Source organism: Monodelphis domestica, chromosome 3 (genome assembly GCF_027887165.1).
Source record: "Monodelphis domestica isolate mMonDom1 chromosome 3, mMonDom1.pri, whole genome shotgun sequence".
NCBI lineage: Eukaryota > Metazoa > Chordata > Mammalia > Didelphimorphia > Didelphidae > Monodelphis > Monodelphis domestica.
The window spans coordinates 490905801-490925630 of record NC_077229.1 but is presented as its reverse complement, the minus strand read 5'-3'; the positions used below and the strand labels follow the sequence as shown (position 1 = coordinate 490925630).

The 19830-nt window shown below is 36.8% G+C and overlaps 1 protein-coding gene across 10 annotated transcripts in view; it reads right to left on the bottom strand.

The window, feature by feature from the left end:
• LOC100010026 (ras GTPase-activating-like protein IQGAP2) overlaps positions 1-19830 on the bottom strand; it is a 270208-nt gene that overhangs the window by 39180 nt on the left and 211198 nt on the right. For 9 of the 10 annotated variants that reach the window (XR_008917925.1, XR_008917924.1, XR_008917922.1 and 6 more), the window contains 2 exons: positions 18464-18566; positions 15617-15755 (listed from right to left, as the gene is read on the bottom strand). Coding sequence is in view for 5 of the 10 variants with exons in the window: in XM_056824762.1 (XP_056680740.1) it covers positions 15617-15755; positions 18464-18566 (242 nt within the window). In the remaining 5 variants the exon portion in view is untranslated. Of the gene's footprint in view, positions 1-15616; positions 15756-18463; positions 18567-19830 lie in introns of those variants that run through there. The other variant, XR_008917926.1, reaches the window with a different exon arrangement.

Sequence of the window (19830 nt, the reverse complement as noted above, 5' to 3'; positions counted from 1 at the left end):
AAAATTAACCTCATTTCCCCCTTACAGACTTAAAGTAGATGCTTATTTAATTTTGAGGGTCTTATCAAGGTCATTATGGAATTCTTTTCCTACTCAAACTTCTGCCAGAAATACTGGTATATAAACTACAATATTTTAATGATCTTCTTTTGCGTATGTTCAATATGAGCAGTATGAGATGGTCAAAGTCTCCCATGAAATTACATTTTCTTAATAAATTTGGATACATGTTAGGACCAATTCTTGCCAGTCCCTTCAACTTTCCAAGGAAACTTATAAACTATCTTTCCAGTTAATTTCAATTTCTTTTGGTTTCATTTATTGGGAGAATGCCAAGATTCGTATAATCTGGTCCCTTCGGTTGCTTGGCCCTTCAATGGACATGGACCTCTCATTTAGAATACCAAAAATAAAGTTAAGCAATTTTTTAGCACATTCTTCCACCATCACTGCAGGAGTGGAAAGGGGATGCATGGAATCAAAAAAACATTTTTGTACTTTTTGTTTCAGGGGTTACAGTGTATAAAGAATCCATTAGCAGCTGGCCATTCAGCTATTAATGATTCTTTGTGTTCTTAGCTGAATTGCTACTAGAAAAGCAGTCTTTTTTGCCAAAACTAAACCCTTTCAACTTAAAAGAGTCTGCCAGTTTGCACTCTGCTGGTTTAACCTTCAAGAAGCCATAGCCATTTCCAATACCAAAATGAGATATGAACAGTATAAGTAAGTATGATAGTGGTATAATCTGCCCTGTTAGAGAAAGTACCTACACTGATGGGAATGAAAATTCTCTCAAGTATTGAAACATTATTAAATTAATTTTCGAATGACAGTTCTACCAGAGATGGCACCCTAATTTAACAAGAGAATTGCTATAGTAATTATGCCCATGTGTTGAGAGAAGCCTCTATAGACACACCATCAGGAGGGCATTTGCTTTAAAGTGTTCTCTTCTCCCTCCTTCCCAAGTATATATAGATGGAATTGCTTTGACTTATCTCTGCCTCTTAATTGGTGTTCCTTTTGGCCAAAGACACACATTTAGTACAGTTTTTAGAGAAGGGACCTTAAAGATTATTTCATATTTTTATCACATTCAATGCAAGAGTTATCTCCTAGGATGATTTTTTTGAGTGTGTGTAGACACAGATTGTAAAGAATCTGTTAAAAGTTTTAAACACTTTACTGGCATCTGGTTTTTATTTCAGCTTTCAGAATGTACCTCTCCTCTCTCATCTACCCAAAGATTCATCAGTTAGAATAAAGTTTGTCATTTTCCCCAACTGACTCTAGTGTGAGTGGGAAACAGTTCCAGATTAAGGGGAAGGGTAATTCTCTCTTTGAGAAAGGAACCTCTTTAGTAGTAGAGGGAAGTCAAGAGGCAGTTTGGGGTGAGCAGCCATAGCTGAGAGGAGGCTGAAGCGGGGAACTACTCACTCCCCCTCTTCTCTCTCTTGGCCAAGTTAAATAGCAGTTGTCTTCCCTAACCCCGCTTTGAGAGGGGAGGTCTGCACTCTTTCTCTCTATATATATACTGACAGACTTAACCCTCTATTACATCTTGGCACCCCAGATTTTCAAAAGAACCCTCATTATAGAAAAACCATTAGTGACCAACTGTCACAAAACTGACAGTTGGAACTCTTCAGGCCGGTAGCCATTTTGAGTGGCACTGACTAAGAGTTACCATACAGGATCAACAAAGACAGCTGTGATAGTTGGAATACAGGGGAAAGAGAAACCATTTTAAAAAGGGCTGTGCTAGGGCAGCCAGCATATAGGATCTAACCATCTAACCTATATAGGCAAATACCAAGGTTTAACAATAGACATTTCTAACTGTTAACTCCTGACAGTTAGAGACTTGGGGAAGAATAAACATTAATATAGGACATCTCTATAACCAAAAGAGATACAGAAGGGTAGTAACAAGAGCAAATGATTGGTATGTTGCAGCTACTGTTCTGGGCTACTGTGGTGGGAGTAGTGGCAATATATTGGAGCTACTGTGGGACTGTGACCAACATAACAACAGTTTGGACTCATATTCCTATGGAAATGACTTTTCTATGACAAGCTTTACTCCAACTGTATGTAGCTTTCTTAGCAGTGGTGAATGCTCTGAATTAAATCATAACTGGAGGCAACATTATTTTTCACAAGAAGGCAGTTAATACCATAGTAATTGACAACAGACTAGAGGCATTGTTTGTACAAATACCTGTCCTAACTGAAATATGTCAGGATTACATGCTAAAGAAAGAACAGAGTGTGGGGAAGGTTTGGAACCACCATGGTAACAGGAGATGTGACAGGACAGACTAATAAGGGTGCTATAGTTACTAATACTAATAATGAAACACCATTAGGGGCAGTAGGGGGAAATAACAATGCAAACGAGCACAAGGCAGTATTGCACCTGCAAATGCAAATGTATCAGGGACACATAAGATCATGATGCTCTGAGATGTGGCTAAGCTCACGCATAATTCTGGGATTCTTCATGCAAAGTTGTCTGTAAGTCCTTTACTACACAGAACTTGGATTCATTGTGGAAAAGAATGCCAAAATTTCTTTTAGAACCTCACCGTGCTTTGAAAGAACTAAAAAGAGCATTTCATTTATATGAGCCTGATTTTGGGGATGTTGAGATCCTTTTATTAGAACTTTTTATGCCTCAGGAACATAAGAATTTTATTGCACTGACTAGAGAAGATTCCTCAGTTACCTGCTGGTGGGAAGCTATTGAGGATTTTGATTTTTCAAGTCCCAGGAACATGGCATATCTTAAAAGGTACCATGAGGATTTGCTACAGGCAATAAAACAGTTAGCTGAAAGGCCAAATGCATGGGGAAAGTTTGATCGCTTGATCAAAAGAAAAAAAGAACATCCTTCTGCATTTATTGATTGCCTTCTCAAAAACATCGAAGGGTTAATAGGGTTCAACCCCGATTTATAGGAATCAGTGGCACACATGAGAAGACAATTTCTTAAAGGCTGTGACAAGCATTTAAGAGATTTCTTATGAAACTACTTCCCTAAATATGATTCTATCTTGCTTAATGAACTCAAGGACACTGCCACCTACTGACACGAAAACAAAATAGAACAGGAAAGGGAAAAAGAAGACCTTAAGAAAAAGCTGCACAACACTACTGAAACACTTAGGCAGAAAGAGAAGAAGTTAAGAACCTTGCTACAATTAAAACATTCAATAGACAGACCCCACAATCTCCTGGCAGATCCCTCAATATCACCAGAGGGTACAAAGAGACACCAGGAGATGTTTTTTATGTTCAAGACTAGGTCACATAGTGAGAAATTGCCCGCAGAAACACTGTTATGAACAAGACCAAAACAAGAGAGAAGAGAGGTATCAGAATTCATATTCACAGGGCAGAGTGTACACTAAAAAACGTTATGGGAAACAAGAGTCCAATGACAAATAGTGTTGTTTGCACTGTAAACTTAGAAAAACTGACACCCCAGATCTAAAATCGATGCAGGCAGCAATTAGCTCTGGATCAAAACCTTGTTATTCAGAGGTTGTAGCAAGAAATACTCACTATTCAGCATGATGCCAGGCCCCAGCTATATTTAGTACTCAAAAAGGGACAAATTTGGGAGGCACCCTAGGGAGGAAACATGAAGGCATACGCATAAAATGCAAAAAGGGGAATGGCAGAAAGGAGAAAGAAAACTCTAAAATTTTAGTGGTGGAGGAAAAGAAAGTTTGGCAAAATGACAAGGGAAGTACAAAGTACAAAGCAAAGGTCTATAATTGAGGTAGAGAGAGAAATTGCCCAGCTGAAAACAGACATAAAACATGACATTTTTGCTTCACAACACATGGGCATACAAATCTACATGGAGAAAAGCAAGGAACAAATTAGAACCATTTTGGAGAATTTTTTAGCATGCAGAATGGGTCTAGGAATTAGAAAATCAAACAGGGCTAGTAAATCTTTAAAACAACTTGTTTCTCCAGACCACTCTGACAAGGCAGCCAAAAGAAATATTGTTTCAAAGGACCTAAAAGCTGATACATTTGAACATCAAGGAAAGGGTGGAAAGAGTACTGAGGAGAGAACTAACTTAAATCCCCAAACCAAAGACTTTTACCCATGAGATCACATAAAAAACCTTATACCAATCAAAATTGATAGTCCTGGAAGACACTCACAAACCTTTCCTCTGAGCAAGCTGTCAGCTCATGGTCCAAAATACTTCAGGGCTAGTCAAACATAGTGGATAGAAGAGTGAAGATGAAATGAAAGTGAAGTGAAGATGAAATAACTGAAAAGGGGATGGAGAATTACACACTAACATCTGTAAAACCTCAAACATCTACTAACTATACAAGTTCATTACAAACCATGGGGTAAGATGGTGCAAAAGATATTGAGGAGCCTGTGCCTTCCAGTAACATGATAACAGATCCTCAGGAAGGAAAAAATCCACAAGAATCTAATTTATCACCACAGAACACAAAATAACAGCATTGTATTGGGCAAGAGCTAGAAAAAGAATTGGGGAATAAAGAAATCACTGAGCAAGAATCAGACCAAGACACAGAACCACATTCGCTAATACATATCACAGGGTCCCAACATAACACTGAACAAGACCTAGTGAAAGACCTGGGGAATACAGAAATCGTTGAACGGGAGTCAGAGCTAGACACAGATAATACAGAACCACTAGGTACAATAATATTTGACCCAGATAGTGATGGAGAACAAAAACCTTATGAATATACCAAACTCTATGATAAAGATCACAAAGATTTAGAAGAGTGGGACACAAATTGGCATAGAAAACCTCTGAATTCAGAACAAATGATCTTTTCTGATGAGTCAAGCCAAGACAGAGAATTATCAGTAAAGGAAATGTTGCATGCATTAGGAGTCAATAGCTATGAAGAACTTTATGAGAAGTGTGAGGTCGGGGAAAGTGACACTGAAATAGAAAGTAAATGAAACTGCATTACAAGAATATGACAAAGAACAGATTGAAGAAGATATAGACAATGTAATGCTATTATCACATTCTTCTTTCTCCAACTTTAACCTCGACAATTAACCACATAGGAAAATCATATTTGCTTTACTATCACACATTAAGAAAGACACCTACATTCATTACAAAAGAATCTCATTTGCACCTATCCAATGAAAATCAATTTTTACACACATGCACACAATGGCATAACAATCTTACACATATGCATGATCCTGTAGTTTTGAATACCTGAGATTGTCTTTCAAAATGAGACAACAGTCAAGTATGTATCCAGTAAAGGTGAAGACATCTGGATCTGTGGCAACTTCAAGCAACACCAAAGGCTGGAAGACACACTAACAACTGGAAAGAACTTTAAATCAAGGACATTTTGGGAATGAACTTCAGGGAAATGGGTCACGTAGGATTAATTGCCAATCACGTTAACGTCCCATATAGGGAATTGTATCCACATACACATGAGAGTCAACATAGAAAGAATGAAGAATACATCTTCAGGCAACATGAGAAGAGTATTTCCTGAAGAAGAGTAAGTATGCAACCATCTCCACATATTTAGCACACAAACCACGAATTCAAACTGACTCTCGGGGCTGTTTTGTAAATAATGACAGCCCATAAACTGTATATTTGTAAATAAATCTCTATTACGACTCATACAGATGGGAAGAAAATGTTTTTCATGTCTGGATGACTTCAAACCAGAGGATGTATATAACATGTACCTTATGTAAATGTGTAAAAAAATTGTTATAGGTAGCATGAAATGTAAAACATAGGATAGTTTATTCTCACCGAAATAGTTAAATGTTACATGATAAGGTTAGAAATATATATTATATTTATAGTTGAAAATTTGTATTCGTGAATTGTTACATGCTACATTGTAAAAACTCATTTTTTTGGACACATGTAATCCTAACCCTCCTTCCTGAAATTCATTCCCTAGTATAAGATAGGATATTGAGATAGTAGTACATAGATAGTTTAGGATAAGATTTGTTATTTTGGGAGGGGGGAGATTAGGTGGGAATAGTAAATAACATAGTTTAGAATAGAAACATATAGAAGGTAAGTAAGTCATGTGGGATCATGGTGACTCCACCCTCACAACAGGAAATGGAGGATTGTGTAATAGTGGGAGAGACAGAGGGGGCTTTTAAAATGCTAGTACCAGGAAACCAGTTGCTATTGGGGACCGATTTTCTAGGTAGCACCTTCCTACTTCCTCCACTAGTCTGGACAACTTTAATGGAGTCTTGATCTGACCAGAAGGTGAGTCCAAACCCCTCCCAATTTTCTTCTTTGATTTTGACACCTCACTCCTATTACAAACTTGAAGACAGTCTCCTGTAAACTAAATGGCTAATTTATTTCTTGGGAAAGGAAGATAGGGAGAGAGAGGGGTAGAGGGAAAAATGGGAGGTCCCTTAATATCTTTTCCCTATCAACTGTTGAACAGGCTTTGTCACAAAGTCCCTTCAGAGAAGTGGTTTGACTTTCCCCTAAGGGAAAGTTAGTTTAAAATCAGCAGGTGTCTTCAGTAGGCAAGAACTTCTTCAGTTCAGCCAGGTAGAAAGGATATATTAGAATAGCAACTCTCCTCCCTAGCTCTTGTCAAAGTCTTCGGTCAGAGAGTGAGAGAGTGAGTGAGCAGAATCATCTCTGACCAACAGTTTTCTGATCCTTTGAATTTTCCATAGAATTCTCAATTCTCCCTTCCCCCATAGGTTGAATGTTCCATCTGCCTCTCCTAGATCCATCTTCATTAAATTTCAGATTTTCCTCTGCTTTTGGGCATTTCTCTTGACTACAACTCCCCATTTCTGTTTTTTCAAACCAAAGACAACCAGGCTTTGTTTGCCCATTGTTTATACTCCCCTGAATTATATGCTAATTCATTGTCTATTCTATGAGAATATACTATTCTAAATATTTCATCACCCTCCAAAATAAGAAATCCTAATCTATCTTCTCTATCGTAAATCTGTCTACATCCTAATCTAAGATATGGGTTTTAGGAAAATGGGAGAAGTAGTAAAAGTCAAATTCAAATATAGAAATAGGTTTTTGAATACAAATAACCAATTCAACAATTATAACAGTTTTGTAACAAAGTAAACTTTCCTAGCACAATAAACTATAATGATGTCTCTTAACTTATCATAAGATATAATATCATTCTGTCCCTAATCTACCTTGAGTTTCAAACTTCCCTAGTCTAAACTTACCCTGTTTGTTAGATGTTAGTAAAATTTTTATTAATTCTTTAGTATTTTACAAATGTACATTGTTTTTGCTGTACAAACTTTATATATGTACATGAGTTCTGATCAGAAGTCATTCAGACAAGAGATTTTTTTTTTGTAGTTTCCTGTCTGCCTGAATCCTGCAGAAACTCAAAAAAATGTCAGTAAGAAATATGTGTATGCACTATTTATGAGTTGTTACATAGTTACCCCATCCATGGATCCTCTTCATGTTATGCTTTTGTGTGAATATATATGCATATATCTATATGTGAAGTTAACATGTATGATGAAATCTTACATGACCCCTTATCATCAGTCCTTGATTTCAAAATTCTTTTGATGTCCTTGGTATTGATTGCATGAAAATATCCAGGTCCTGAGACTTTATCTGTACAGCATTTACATTTTGCCTGTCGTCTCCCCTTGACTGAAGTCCTGTGTTCTCTGATGATTTTAAAATACAGGATCATGTGTGTGTGTAAGATTGTCATATGCATGTGTGTAAGATCTACTTTTCTTCATGTGTGCATATGCATGGAAGGGTGAACTCTTCATGTCAGTCTCCTATGGTTTGAAATCTTCATGTGTGAATGTATGTTTTCACAGTGTGATATCTTCATGTGTGGGTATATGTTATGTATTTTTCTAATCAGATTTATGTGTGTCCTTAAATTAAAGTCTGACAGTATATGCAAAATTTAATTTTAATTTTGATATTGACTTTTTTATAATTTGGTGTCTGGTTTTATGAAGTTCTGGTTTTATGGAGATATGAATATTGGGAGATTTTGATATTTGAATTTTAACTTTCTTGTGGGTTTTAACAGAAATGAGTTTGTGTTTTTCTTGTTAATAAAACTTGTTTCACTATTAGAAGAGATCTGATTATTATCTGGAACTATTTTTCTTGATACCTGGGACTATCTCATTGTTGTGCAGTGCTTTTATTCAGTCTTTTCCCTCTACTCTCGTTTTTCTCATTTATGGGGACAATTTAAGTTGTTGTTAGGGCATTTGGTATTACTGTAGATTTTCCTATATTCTTTTGCACTCTATTCAGGATAATCTTCTATGTAGCTGTCAGTATTGGGGGCATACTGTTGTTCCTTGTGAGATGCCTGAAACTATTAGGTGATATCTTCATGGTATACTCTCCCTCTTTTCCTCCCCGGTAGAGATTTGTTTTTAGGTGGAGGATGATAGATACGGGTAACCTGTTTCAGTTCTCATCTGTAAGTTGTTTTTAAAGTCTTCGATAACAGATTCATCCTGTGTAGGCAAAGTGCTTCAATAACATCTTAGATGTTTCCCATCTTTTATTAACTGGGGTCTTTGTACTTGTCATAGTTAGGAAGTTAGAGTTTGTCAATAAGACCTTAGGGGGTTTTCCTGATTTGATTAAATTTCCTCTTTCGTGATTCATATGTTGCATCTTATACCTAGTACTAGCCTAGGTTCTCATAAGGTTTGGGTTGTATGTTACCCTATGGAACTCAAACTAATCCTTCTTCTCAACAGATGGTATTTGTTATGTCATGATGTTGAAGATTAGATAAAATAGATGTGATATTGTTCTTTAGTACATTTCTTCCAGTTCATTGTCACTATCCCCCTCAAGGTCAAAATTTCTTTACAGATTCTTCATAATTATTTACTCCAGCAATAGCAAATATTTCCTCTACTGACAAAGAGTTTCCTATGTTAAACATTGCTTCATCATCAGAATCATATTCAGAAAAGTTTATTTCTTCTGAATCCAGGTGTTCACTATGCCAATTTGTGTCCCACACAGCCCAATCACAGTGGGGGAGGGGCCCCAGGAGATGTTGTGGAATCTGGGGAGAGCAAGAGTTTCTGAGACAGCCTATGGTCACGACTTTGCTCCTGAGGAAAACTTACATCTTTCTCCTGGTGATTTGGACACCCTTCCCCCCACCGATTCCCACCTAAAGCAGCTGACAAGATCACCTCACAGCTCCTGGTGCCCTGGGTCTGAACTGTGCCTATGGACCAAGACCAGGGCCATCCAAGCCTGAAGCTCTCGGGGCCCAAGGCTGCCAAGGCCTGGGTTCCCCAACTTGAGGAGGGAGGTAAGGGTAGCTAGAATAGGGACACCTTTTTTTCCCTCTTTCCTCACAAAACCTTTCCCGCAGCCATTTCCTTGTGTTATTCCCAAACTGATTCAGTTAGAATAAAGTTTGTCGTTTTTCCCCAACTGACTCTTGTGTGAGTGGGAGACAATTGCAGCTTAAGGGATAGGGTAACTCTCTCTCTGAGGAAAGATATTTGTAGTAGAGGGAAGTCAAGAGGCAGTTTGGGGTGAACAGCCATAGCTGAGAGGAGGCTACTCACTCCCCCTCTCCTCTCCCTTGGCCAATTTAAACAGCAGCTGTCTCCCCGAACCCTGCTTTGAGAGGGGAGGTCTCCAATCTTTCTCCCTCTCTCTCTTTACCACCAGACTAAGCCTCTATTACACATCTGGTTTTGATTTCAGCTTTCAGAAGGTACTTCTCCTCGCTCATCTACTCAATATTGCAACAATAACACAGAAACAAACAGAAAAAGCACTTCACCAAAACTAACCAATACATTAACTGAGTCTGACAGTATATACAAAATTTGACACTCCATTTACCTCATCTCTGTAAAACATGGCAGAAGTATGTTTTCTTATTTCTTCTTTGGGGGTAGGTTTGGCAAGATAGTTTATCAAATAATTTTTGAATGCTGAAGTCGTGGAAGGCATTGTAGAAGATACAAAGATAATGCCAATCTTGCCCTTAAGGAAATTTATACTACAGACAGGGTGCTTGAGACAAGTACACAAATAATAAGGGGAGATGGATTCTATATTAGTTGAATTGGTGGACTCAAAGAATTGTGAATAGGAATCAAAGTTAACTTGGCTGGAAGTCTGTAGTGGAATGCTCCAGGGATATATCCTTGGCCCTGAACTGATTAATACTTTTGTCAACTTGAATAAAGGAATAGATGACACACTGGGTGACAGAGTAAGACTTCAAAAAGATTTTGACTGGATGGGCTGAAACTAATAAGATGAAATTCATGATGGAAAAATTCAAAGTTTGACATGAATTAAAAAATCTGACCACAAAATTCAGCTGAAAATGCTTTCCAAAGTTACCAATAAGCTTTTAATGGGCAAATCTGAGTCTTTTCTCAATCTACTTTTTTGATCACTCTGTAACATGTGACTCTTTTGACTTCCCTCTCTGCATTTTGTGTGATATTTCTCTGTCTGACCACTCCTTAACCTTCTCCCTTTGGATAAGTCATTTCATATTCTTATGCCTCAGTTCCTCTTAGATAAAATGAAGGAACTGGGACTACATAGCCTTGCAGGTTACTTGTAGCTTTTTTTTTTTTTATAGAACCTGTGAACCTATGACTATTCTTATAGTTTTCTTGCCCCCATTTTCTCTTTGTTCCTCCATGTCATTCTCCTTGCTGCCAGAATAATACTTCTTATCCATCAGTTTCCCATTGTGTTGTGTATGTAAAGGTAGGACTCTTTTGTCTGTCATTTGAGGTCCTCTCCACAATGTGAGACCATCTGCCCACTCCAGGTTTTTTTTTTTTCTTTTCTATGACCCCACTCCACACACTCTCAATAGCTAGACATGTTATGCTGGATTTTTATGTTTCTGTATTTGATCAGGTTATTTTCTATGCCTGGAATGTCCTTCTATTCCCAACTTTGTCTGCTGCCCCCCTACCTCTCATATATTCTATTTACTTTTACAACTCTTAATATGTCTTAGAATCGACAACGAGTATCAGTTGCAAGGCAGAAAAGCAGTAAGGGCTAGGTAACTGGGGTTAAGTGACTTTCTCAGGATCATACAACTAGGAAGGGTCTGAGGCCAGATTTGAGCACAGCTTCTCCCATCTCTAGGCCTGGCTCTCTATCATCTGGACCATGTAGCTGTCCCTCAACTATAACTTTAACCCTCTAGTTTTGAATCAATGTACTCTGCCCAAGACCCAAAAAAAAAAAACAAACAAAAAAAAAAACCATGACATTATGTCAGTAGAGTGGACTGTATAAATCAGAAGTGTGTGACAAAGGAAAAATGTTTAAGAAATGATGAGTGACTGGGAACATTCAGAGAGCTGAGGATGAATCAAAATAAAAAACTCCTTGTTCTTTTCATTCAGATATATGCTTGTTGCTCTTGCAAAGCTAGAATGGCTGTTTTGCAGGGGGCATCTAAGCTGCTCAAGACCTAGGAAGTTGTATTGCTTGACAATCTGGGAAGGAAGGAAGTGATTTTTAGATCACAACTGGGTGATAGAATTTCCTGCTAAATTAGGGAAGCAATTTTAAACAAGGTCTCAAGAAAGAACATAGTTGGAGGAAGGAGCTTAATAGTCTTTAAGAAGTAAAGGCCATTAGCAGAACATATTTTAAATCAATCTCAGGTTTGTAATGATGGGTGCCCAAAAGAGAAAGATGGAATTTTGAAAGAAGGGCTTGAGTGGCAGAAACGTTGGTTGGAGAACAAAGCTTGCTTGGAGAGGAAAAGTGACCTAGGAAAGATCCAGATGGATTGCTTGGCTTTTGAGCTGAGACCTTGACCAAGCAGGACGTAAGTTCCTTGCTGAGGACCTCACTAAGAGCTAGAAAGAGACTTATTCTGTTTCAACCTTCAAGTTTCTTCTGCAAAAGTTATCATCAGTCTGACATCTCAAACAACATCCCTACAGAGGATTAGATCCATCAAACCCCAAAGAAGTCATGGACTCACTGATAAGGAGAGTCTGGCTCCCTTTCCCCTTCAGCCCTCTTGTACCTGCTTTATTGTTTCCTTAGGTTATATATCTGATAGATATTTTGTAGATAAATTGGGAAATTTGATTGGGACAGGGCCATGAAACCCAGGCCCTCTATACAGAGACCTCGGCCAAGGACCGTGGTTAGGAATCAAATTAGGGATACTGAGTCCCTCTCTCCATCTTCCAACCTGCCTTTAGTTACATCATCAAACATCTAATCAGAATCTAGTCAGATTCTGTCAAATAATTTGGTTTGAAACTTGGGAAGATATCTGAATTCAGCTTCAACAGAGGACCCTTTCCTGCTGAGGCAAAGTCACTGATGAGGCTTCTCTCTGGATCTTCTCTGTGGTGGGGAATCTGGGGTTACACCTGAGTTTATTTTATAAGTGAGACCTTTCTTCAACTCCCCATCACCCTTTCTCATCAGGGAACCCCTAATTACCTGTGCAGCACCTATCAACAGTCTCAATTGGGGGAGGTGAAAGGAGAGTAAGTGCCAATCCATCCAAGTTCCTACTCTCCTCCACACTCAGTTCCTTCTTTATAAATTCTTTGTAGACCCCACTTAAGTACCATCATATATAGTAGAAAGTACCTTTATTATAATCCTGAAAGTTACCATTACTACAGGTTACAAAAGTTTAGCATTTATTGATTGTGCTAAGTCAAGCAACAAAGTGATGAATAATATATAAATAGTATTTAAATAAATATATATATATATATGTATATATATATATTCAATAATATATCCAAGTGTTTAAAGACTTGATATGAGAGAGTCTTCTAGGTATTTGAACCACTAAGATCCAACCTAGCACATAATATGGATTTAGGAGCTAGTGTTGGTCTGGACTACAGTTAAAATTTAGTTATTTTTTCAGTCTTTAAGATTTTAGGATGATTCACAGAATGTTACAGATTGAAAGTAATCAAAGATCATCTAGCATAACTCCCTTTCTCTCTTTATTCAAATTAAAAACAAATAGGAATCAGAGATATCAGGTTCTTTGCCCAAGATCATAAGACCAATCAGGCCACTTCTGTTGTTTTAACTGGCTATCAAAGTAAGGAAGCTTGCCTTCTTTAGTGTTGGCTATCTAAGATGGGGCAAGGACCAGTGTTGTTATTCTGGGTAGAGAATATAATTCTCCTCTTTATTGAGATTGGTTGGGATCTTCTCCTAGAGAGATATCCTTGAGATACCAGATGGAGTTAAAGATCTGGTCAAGTCATTAAGAGAATCATTTTTATAGACTCATGGCCACTATCAGTAACTCTGATCATTAAATGTGATCTGGGACAAATCTTTGCCCCTCTTCCCATAGCCTGTTTCCTTATATGTAAAAAGAAGAGGTTTAATGAATGATTTTTAATTCCCTTCTAGCTTTAAAATTCTGTTGTTGAATCAACAAAAACATTATGACCCAAATTGGAATTCTCTACTCATCCAATGAATACAGGGAAAAGAAATAGAATCACAAGAATGTATAATTGTAGAGCTTAAAGTGAACTTAGAGACTGCCATGTCCAATTTCCTCATTTTACAGAATTGAAAATGAGCAACTAAGTGAGTTGCTAAAGGTGCCATAGACAGAGGGACCATAAGCAAGGTAAATTACTTTTACTTTCCAATCGGTGAATCCCCACCCGTTTATTGACTAAATCCTCACCTTGACTAGAACAAATAAACTACTAACAGTTATGATAAAATTAAATGCTTTGTAATACTTTTCAAAGGGCAATTAGGTGGCTGGATTTGAACTCAGGAAGACAACTTTCTGACATCATTCAGGCCCGGCATTCTAGCCTCTGCATTAACTATTGGTTATATACATAAAAAATTACGCACACATACACACACACTTTCCATTGCATACTACCTTGTAACCATGGAAAATAGGAAAAAATGGTTGATAGGGATCACAGTCGATAAGCAGTTCAAAATTCCTAGAGTTTTCTACCTTTCTACCAACTTTCTCCATCTCTTCTCTAGAATCAAGATGGGTCATTATAATTAATCACTTAGTAGTCTAGGCAGGTTGGTGGCATAGTGGATAAAGTTGTAGATCTGGAGTTAAGAAGATTGAAGTTCAAAATTTAACCTTTCTTTGTGTGAGTTTCTTCAACTGTAAAATGGAGATAATAATAGCACCTACCTCCCAGGATTGTTGTGAGGGTAAACTGAGTTTACCAACCTTAAAGTGTTGTATGAACACTAGCTATTATTTTCATATTGTCTTCATTCACATTACTGTGGCCATCACCTTTTGAGATCATACTTTTTTTTTTGGAAAAATACTACATTTTCCATTAAATGAGTTTAGGATTATAAGATTTTGTTGAAGGAGAACATAGAGCTCATCTACTCCAACCATCAATTTTTATGGATGAAGAAACATGAAGCCCTGAAAGGTGGCTAAGTGAATTTGCAAAAGAATTCCCTATTGCATTCTGGAGGGAGAGTAGGAATTCTCACAAGCACACATCTATTGAGGATTTTTTGTTCCACACTTACTTAGCTGAAAAGATAGGATTGCTACTTAACACTGTTACCACTATGAATAGGGGCTCATAAAACAGAACTATGAAATTATGAAATGCAAGCTAAATTTAGGCTTATACTCAACCCAAAGAATAAAAATACCTTGATAGCAGAGCATTTTTAGTTTGATTTCTATTTTTTTGTCATCCTACCCTCAACATCACTCAAAGAATATTCTAGAGAATGGATTTGAAAGAGGTTTTCTAACTCCAAATCCAGTCTATGTTTTGTTTTTTTTTTGGTGGAGTTTCAAACTAAAGGCCAGGTATCTAGTAAATCAAAAGTTTCTTGAAAAAGTAAATGAACATCAGCTGGTTATATTAGAAACAATTAAAAACCCAAACACAATAATTTTAACTTAAAAATATAAATGAGTGAATTGACTAGAATGATTCTTATCTATATATAGTAGATCAGTGGCAAGACATAACTATAGCTTACCTGACGACTACTTACCTTAAGGCTTAGAGACCTAAAGTCTCTAAAGTTGTGTTTAATATATATGTAGAGGTGCTTTTGGATAGGGAACTGTTTATGACTTGAATATTTCAAGTTAAATATATCCCACAATATTATCCTAATGGGAAGCTGCTTGGATATAAAGATAATGATGACATCATGTAATTTATCTGATAGCCTACATTATCAGCTTACATGAGAGATTAAATTTATGTCCAAATAACTTCCATGCCAATCTTATTTCCAGGGACATTTTCCTGTAATCTTGAAATGACTCTCATGGGTCAAAGTAATAATTCTGATCATTATAGGAAAGAGGTAAAGTTATGAGAAATATTACAGAAAAAAGCTTTGTTGAACTATTAGTCCCACAAAATTCTGTTTTGCTAAGTGTCTAATGTGGGAAAACAATGTATTTTTAAATATTCAGATTTTGAAATATATGCATCTTTCATTAGAAATTAGCCATGATTTTTAACAATTTAAATTCACATGTAGTCTAGGAAATGACACATATTGCAAACACAAAACACTTACTTCCCCATGAGACTGCTGAGATCTATATTTTCTCCTTTTAAATCATACTTGTTACTTAGTGAAAGAGAAATTTCAGTTTTCAAGAGCTCATTTAGTGTATTTTCCTTGTTTGGGTCATTGGGGTCAACTGATCCTTCCCCTGTAGGAAAAACAAAGATTTGTTCTTCAAACTCATGATTCCTCAAATGTGTGTGAAAAAGGATTTAAGAGATAAGATCTTATCCAGTTATTGAGAATATGTTGAACAAATCATTTTTTCATCTATCTGAAAATTATTTTCAGTCTTCCATGGTTATACTTAGAGGCATTTGTCTCTTTACGTTATTATAAAAACAACAAAATGAGCTTGGATAAAAACCATTTAAGAATACTCTTATGAAAATACTCACCTTAAAAATCTGGTTATTAATTAATGACTGAAAACTAAAAAATAACAATCCAAAAAACTTTTGGTGTGAGCCTATGTGTGTGAATTTTCAGGAAATAGAGTATATACACTCTCTAGAATAGCTGCCATCCACAAAGTAATAAGTCTGGATAGGGTTGTATTACTATGCATCCCAAATATTTAATGTGACACATCCTTTCTGTTATAGTTTGATCTGTAATAGGTCAGAAAACCTGGAGATGACTGATGATCATAAACCAGCCTACCAAAGGATTAAGGCACCATGAGGGAGAAAAAGGAGACAGCATATGTCAGGTCAAACCATCATCACCACCTTGTCACCATTTCTCTCAGATTCTGATGGAGTCAGCTAGGATATTGACCCCAAGAAGCATTTGGAATAGAAGAATTTATAGTACAGTGTCAAATGTTTTAACATCATGAACTGGTGTTGAGTGGAGCCCAAGATGACAGGGTAAAGGCAGACATTCAGTTAAACTCTTCTAATCTTCCCTCCAAATTATTGTAAAATAGCACCTCAAATAAATTCTGGAGTGGCAGAACCATCAAAAAGATCAGGGTGATATAATTTTCCCACCCAAGAAAATTAAGAAAGTTGGTAGGAAAGGTCTCTGGTTTCTAGAGCTCTCAGCCCATAGATAGTAACGTGGCCAAACAATTGGTTAGAAGGAGATTTCTTTCTGTTGGGACTAGGTGTAGGATTCTATTTTATTGCCCATATGTAACTGCAGATTGCAGTCCCAAAATGAGAAGGAGCACTAGCTCATTAGCAGAGGGGAACAAAGACCCTAGTCACAGTTCCAGGGTGGGAAAGAGTGCTTGTGGTCTTGGGAGAATATAAAATACTTTTGATATATGATTGTGATGGAATACTATTGGGCTATAAGAAATCACAAGTAGGATGCTTTCAGAAAATCCTGAAAAGATTTCTAAGAACTGATATAAAGTGAAGTGAATAGAAACAGGAGAACATCACACACAGTAATAGCAATAATTTACAATGATCAAATGTGAAAAACTTAGTTATTCTCAACAATACAATGATACAGGAATGAGAGGTTTGAATGCACATCAAAGCAAACTTTTTAAAAACACTATTTTTGGAGGTTCTGTGGTTTCTTTTATAAACAGGTAATATGGAAATATGTTTAGCACATGCATAATCTATATCAAGGAAGGGAGAGAGGGAAAGAATATGAAATTCAAATTTAAAAATAGATGTTAAAATTACTTTTACATGTAGTTGGGAAAAAGAAAACAAACATTTTATACATCAGTGGAAATGATATTAAGAAAGAGGCATTAGCATCTGCTTTGTTGCTCCTCCCTACAGACTTTAGGACCTTTCCATTTTGTTTTCATATGCATTTGATTCTCCATTAGAATATGAATTCCTTGAGAGTGAAATATAGAGATTATTATTGATGGTGTTGAGGAGGATGTTGTGGTAAAATACTTTGTTGATGTTCAGAAAAGTATCTTCTAGTTTTCCTCTTTTAAAGGAAAGCCAGGAGTGACTTTCCTTCAAAAAATCTATTTATCTATATTTAACAGATATGAGTATAAGGCTTAGTAACAAGGAAAGCCTTAATACTAAAAGGGTACTATATCCACCCACTTTTCCATGTTTGCCTCATGTTATTCTAAAACTGCTTAGCACTTACTAAAAAACCCCAACACGCTATCTGACTACAACCCAACTATAATCCTTATTAAAAATAACTTAATAGGGGGCAGCTGGATAGTTCAATGGATTGAGAGCCAGGCCTAGAGATGAGAAGTCCTGGGTTCAAGTCTGGCCTCAGACACATCCCAGCTGTGTGTCTCTGGGCAAGTCACTTGACCCTCATTGCCTAGCCCTTACCACTCTTCTGCCTTGGAACCAATACACAGTATTGATTCCAAGAGAAAGGTAAAGGTTTAAAAAAAATAACTTAATACTGTCATAGATGTCTCCAAGTAAACACAGAGTAAGTCAGCCCAATATGGCAGAGGCTATCTGACCAGAGGGTAACTGAGATGGCCCAGAATCCAGGCAAACAGACCTTCTATCTTTCTTCTCTCAAAACTATTCTCCACCAAAGCAGAGATGACAGATTCTTCTCCATGATGATTTCTCATGGTTAGGAGGGTAGGAAAACCTCTTCAGGTGGTTTAGAGTTCTCTCTCCCCTATATACAGCAAAGAGTAAGCTCCGAGTTGTCTGTCTTCACCAGAAGCCAGAGAGAGTCTCTCAGAAGCCCTGACCAACTGTCAGAACTTTGCCTGCTTCTCTCCTTTCTCAAATATCTTATCAATACTTAATATATTTCCTATTCCACTTCTACAAGAACAAGGATTGTCTTAATTTTCTATTTGTATACTTAATGCTTGGAACATATTAAGCACTTAACAATATTTAATTCATTCACTCATGACTAGTTAAAAAGAAATCTTACCAAGAAAAGCTTCTATATCAGGGACCTCTCTTAGATCTGCCAGCAACTCCTTCAATGGGTCATTTTTTTCAGGAGCAATTGTAGCTTTGTGTTCTAGTAGTAGCTTAAATTAAACAAACAAACAAACAAGACAAAAGTCACACGAGTTAATTCTTAACCTGTAACCCAAAACCGTTTTTTTTGGGGGGGGGCATGCTACCTCTATTAAAAGGGGCAACTAGTATGTGTTGGTCCTAAGGTCATGAAGAACTATCTTCAAATCTGATCTCAAACACATACTAGCTAGCTGTGTGATCCTTGAACCAAGTCATTTAACTGTATGCCTCAGTTTCCTTGTATATAAAATGATGTGCAGAAGGAGATGGCAAATCACTTTAGTATCTTTGTCAAGAAAACCCAAATAGAGCCACAAAATGTCAAATATGCCTAATTGACTAAACAATAACAACAACATTTCTATAAATGTATCTGAGAATTTGAATGTGGAATTTAAAGGATGAGAGTGAAAAGAAAAAAGGAGACCATTTTTTCCCTTTTCTTGAGCTCATAGGAAGACTTTTTTCTTTTGCTAAGAGATAGCAGCATATAGGAATACATGGTGTTGCTATCAGACCTTATTTATTTCACAGTTTCCTGATTTAGCCTTTACACTGGCCCTACAGAATAGATGTTCCATTTTTTTTCTTTTTGTGAATCTATATAACATGAAATTTAATGAGTTTTTCTCCATCAGGAAAGAGGTCTAAAATCAATAGAAACATGAGACTTCAGCAAAAGGAAGAACATTGCCAACTCTCCAGGTGCTCTGCATATAAGAGATACATAATAATAGTTTGTGGATTTGGATACTTTTCTATAACAGTTCCCTTCTTGTACTCTGAAAGGAAAGAATTATTTGCCTTTAGGATGCACATAAACACAAATGAAGTGAGGATTTTATGTTCTATCCCTACTCTGCTGAAGTCAGTAGCTGGTCCAGTGCCTGGCAGATGGGAAATGCTTAATAATACTTTCTGATTGATTCTAACCTCCAAAGTAGATGATAGATAGATAGATATAGATGGGCAGATGGACAGATGGACAGATGGACTGACTGACAGAATGATTTGTCAAGACTAGGATTTTTATTTTATAAGGAAATAACTATAGGAGTATTTGAATACTAGAGTAATGTAGATATAACATAACTATAAAAGTGTTTGAAAAAGTCTCTTTATGGATATTCCATTTAAAGATACACTTGTTTCTCAAAAGCGAGGTGGTAACATGAACTCAGGTAGTGAATTATTATACAAGAGTGTATTTGTATGCTTCCTTATGGAAAAGAGACCCTTTGCAGAATAGGACCCCTGAATCACAATTCCTTC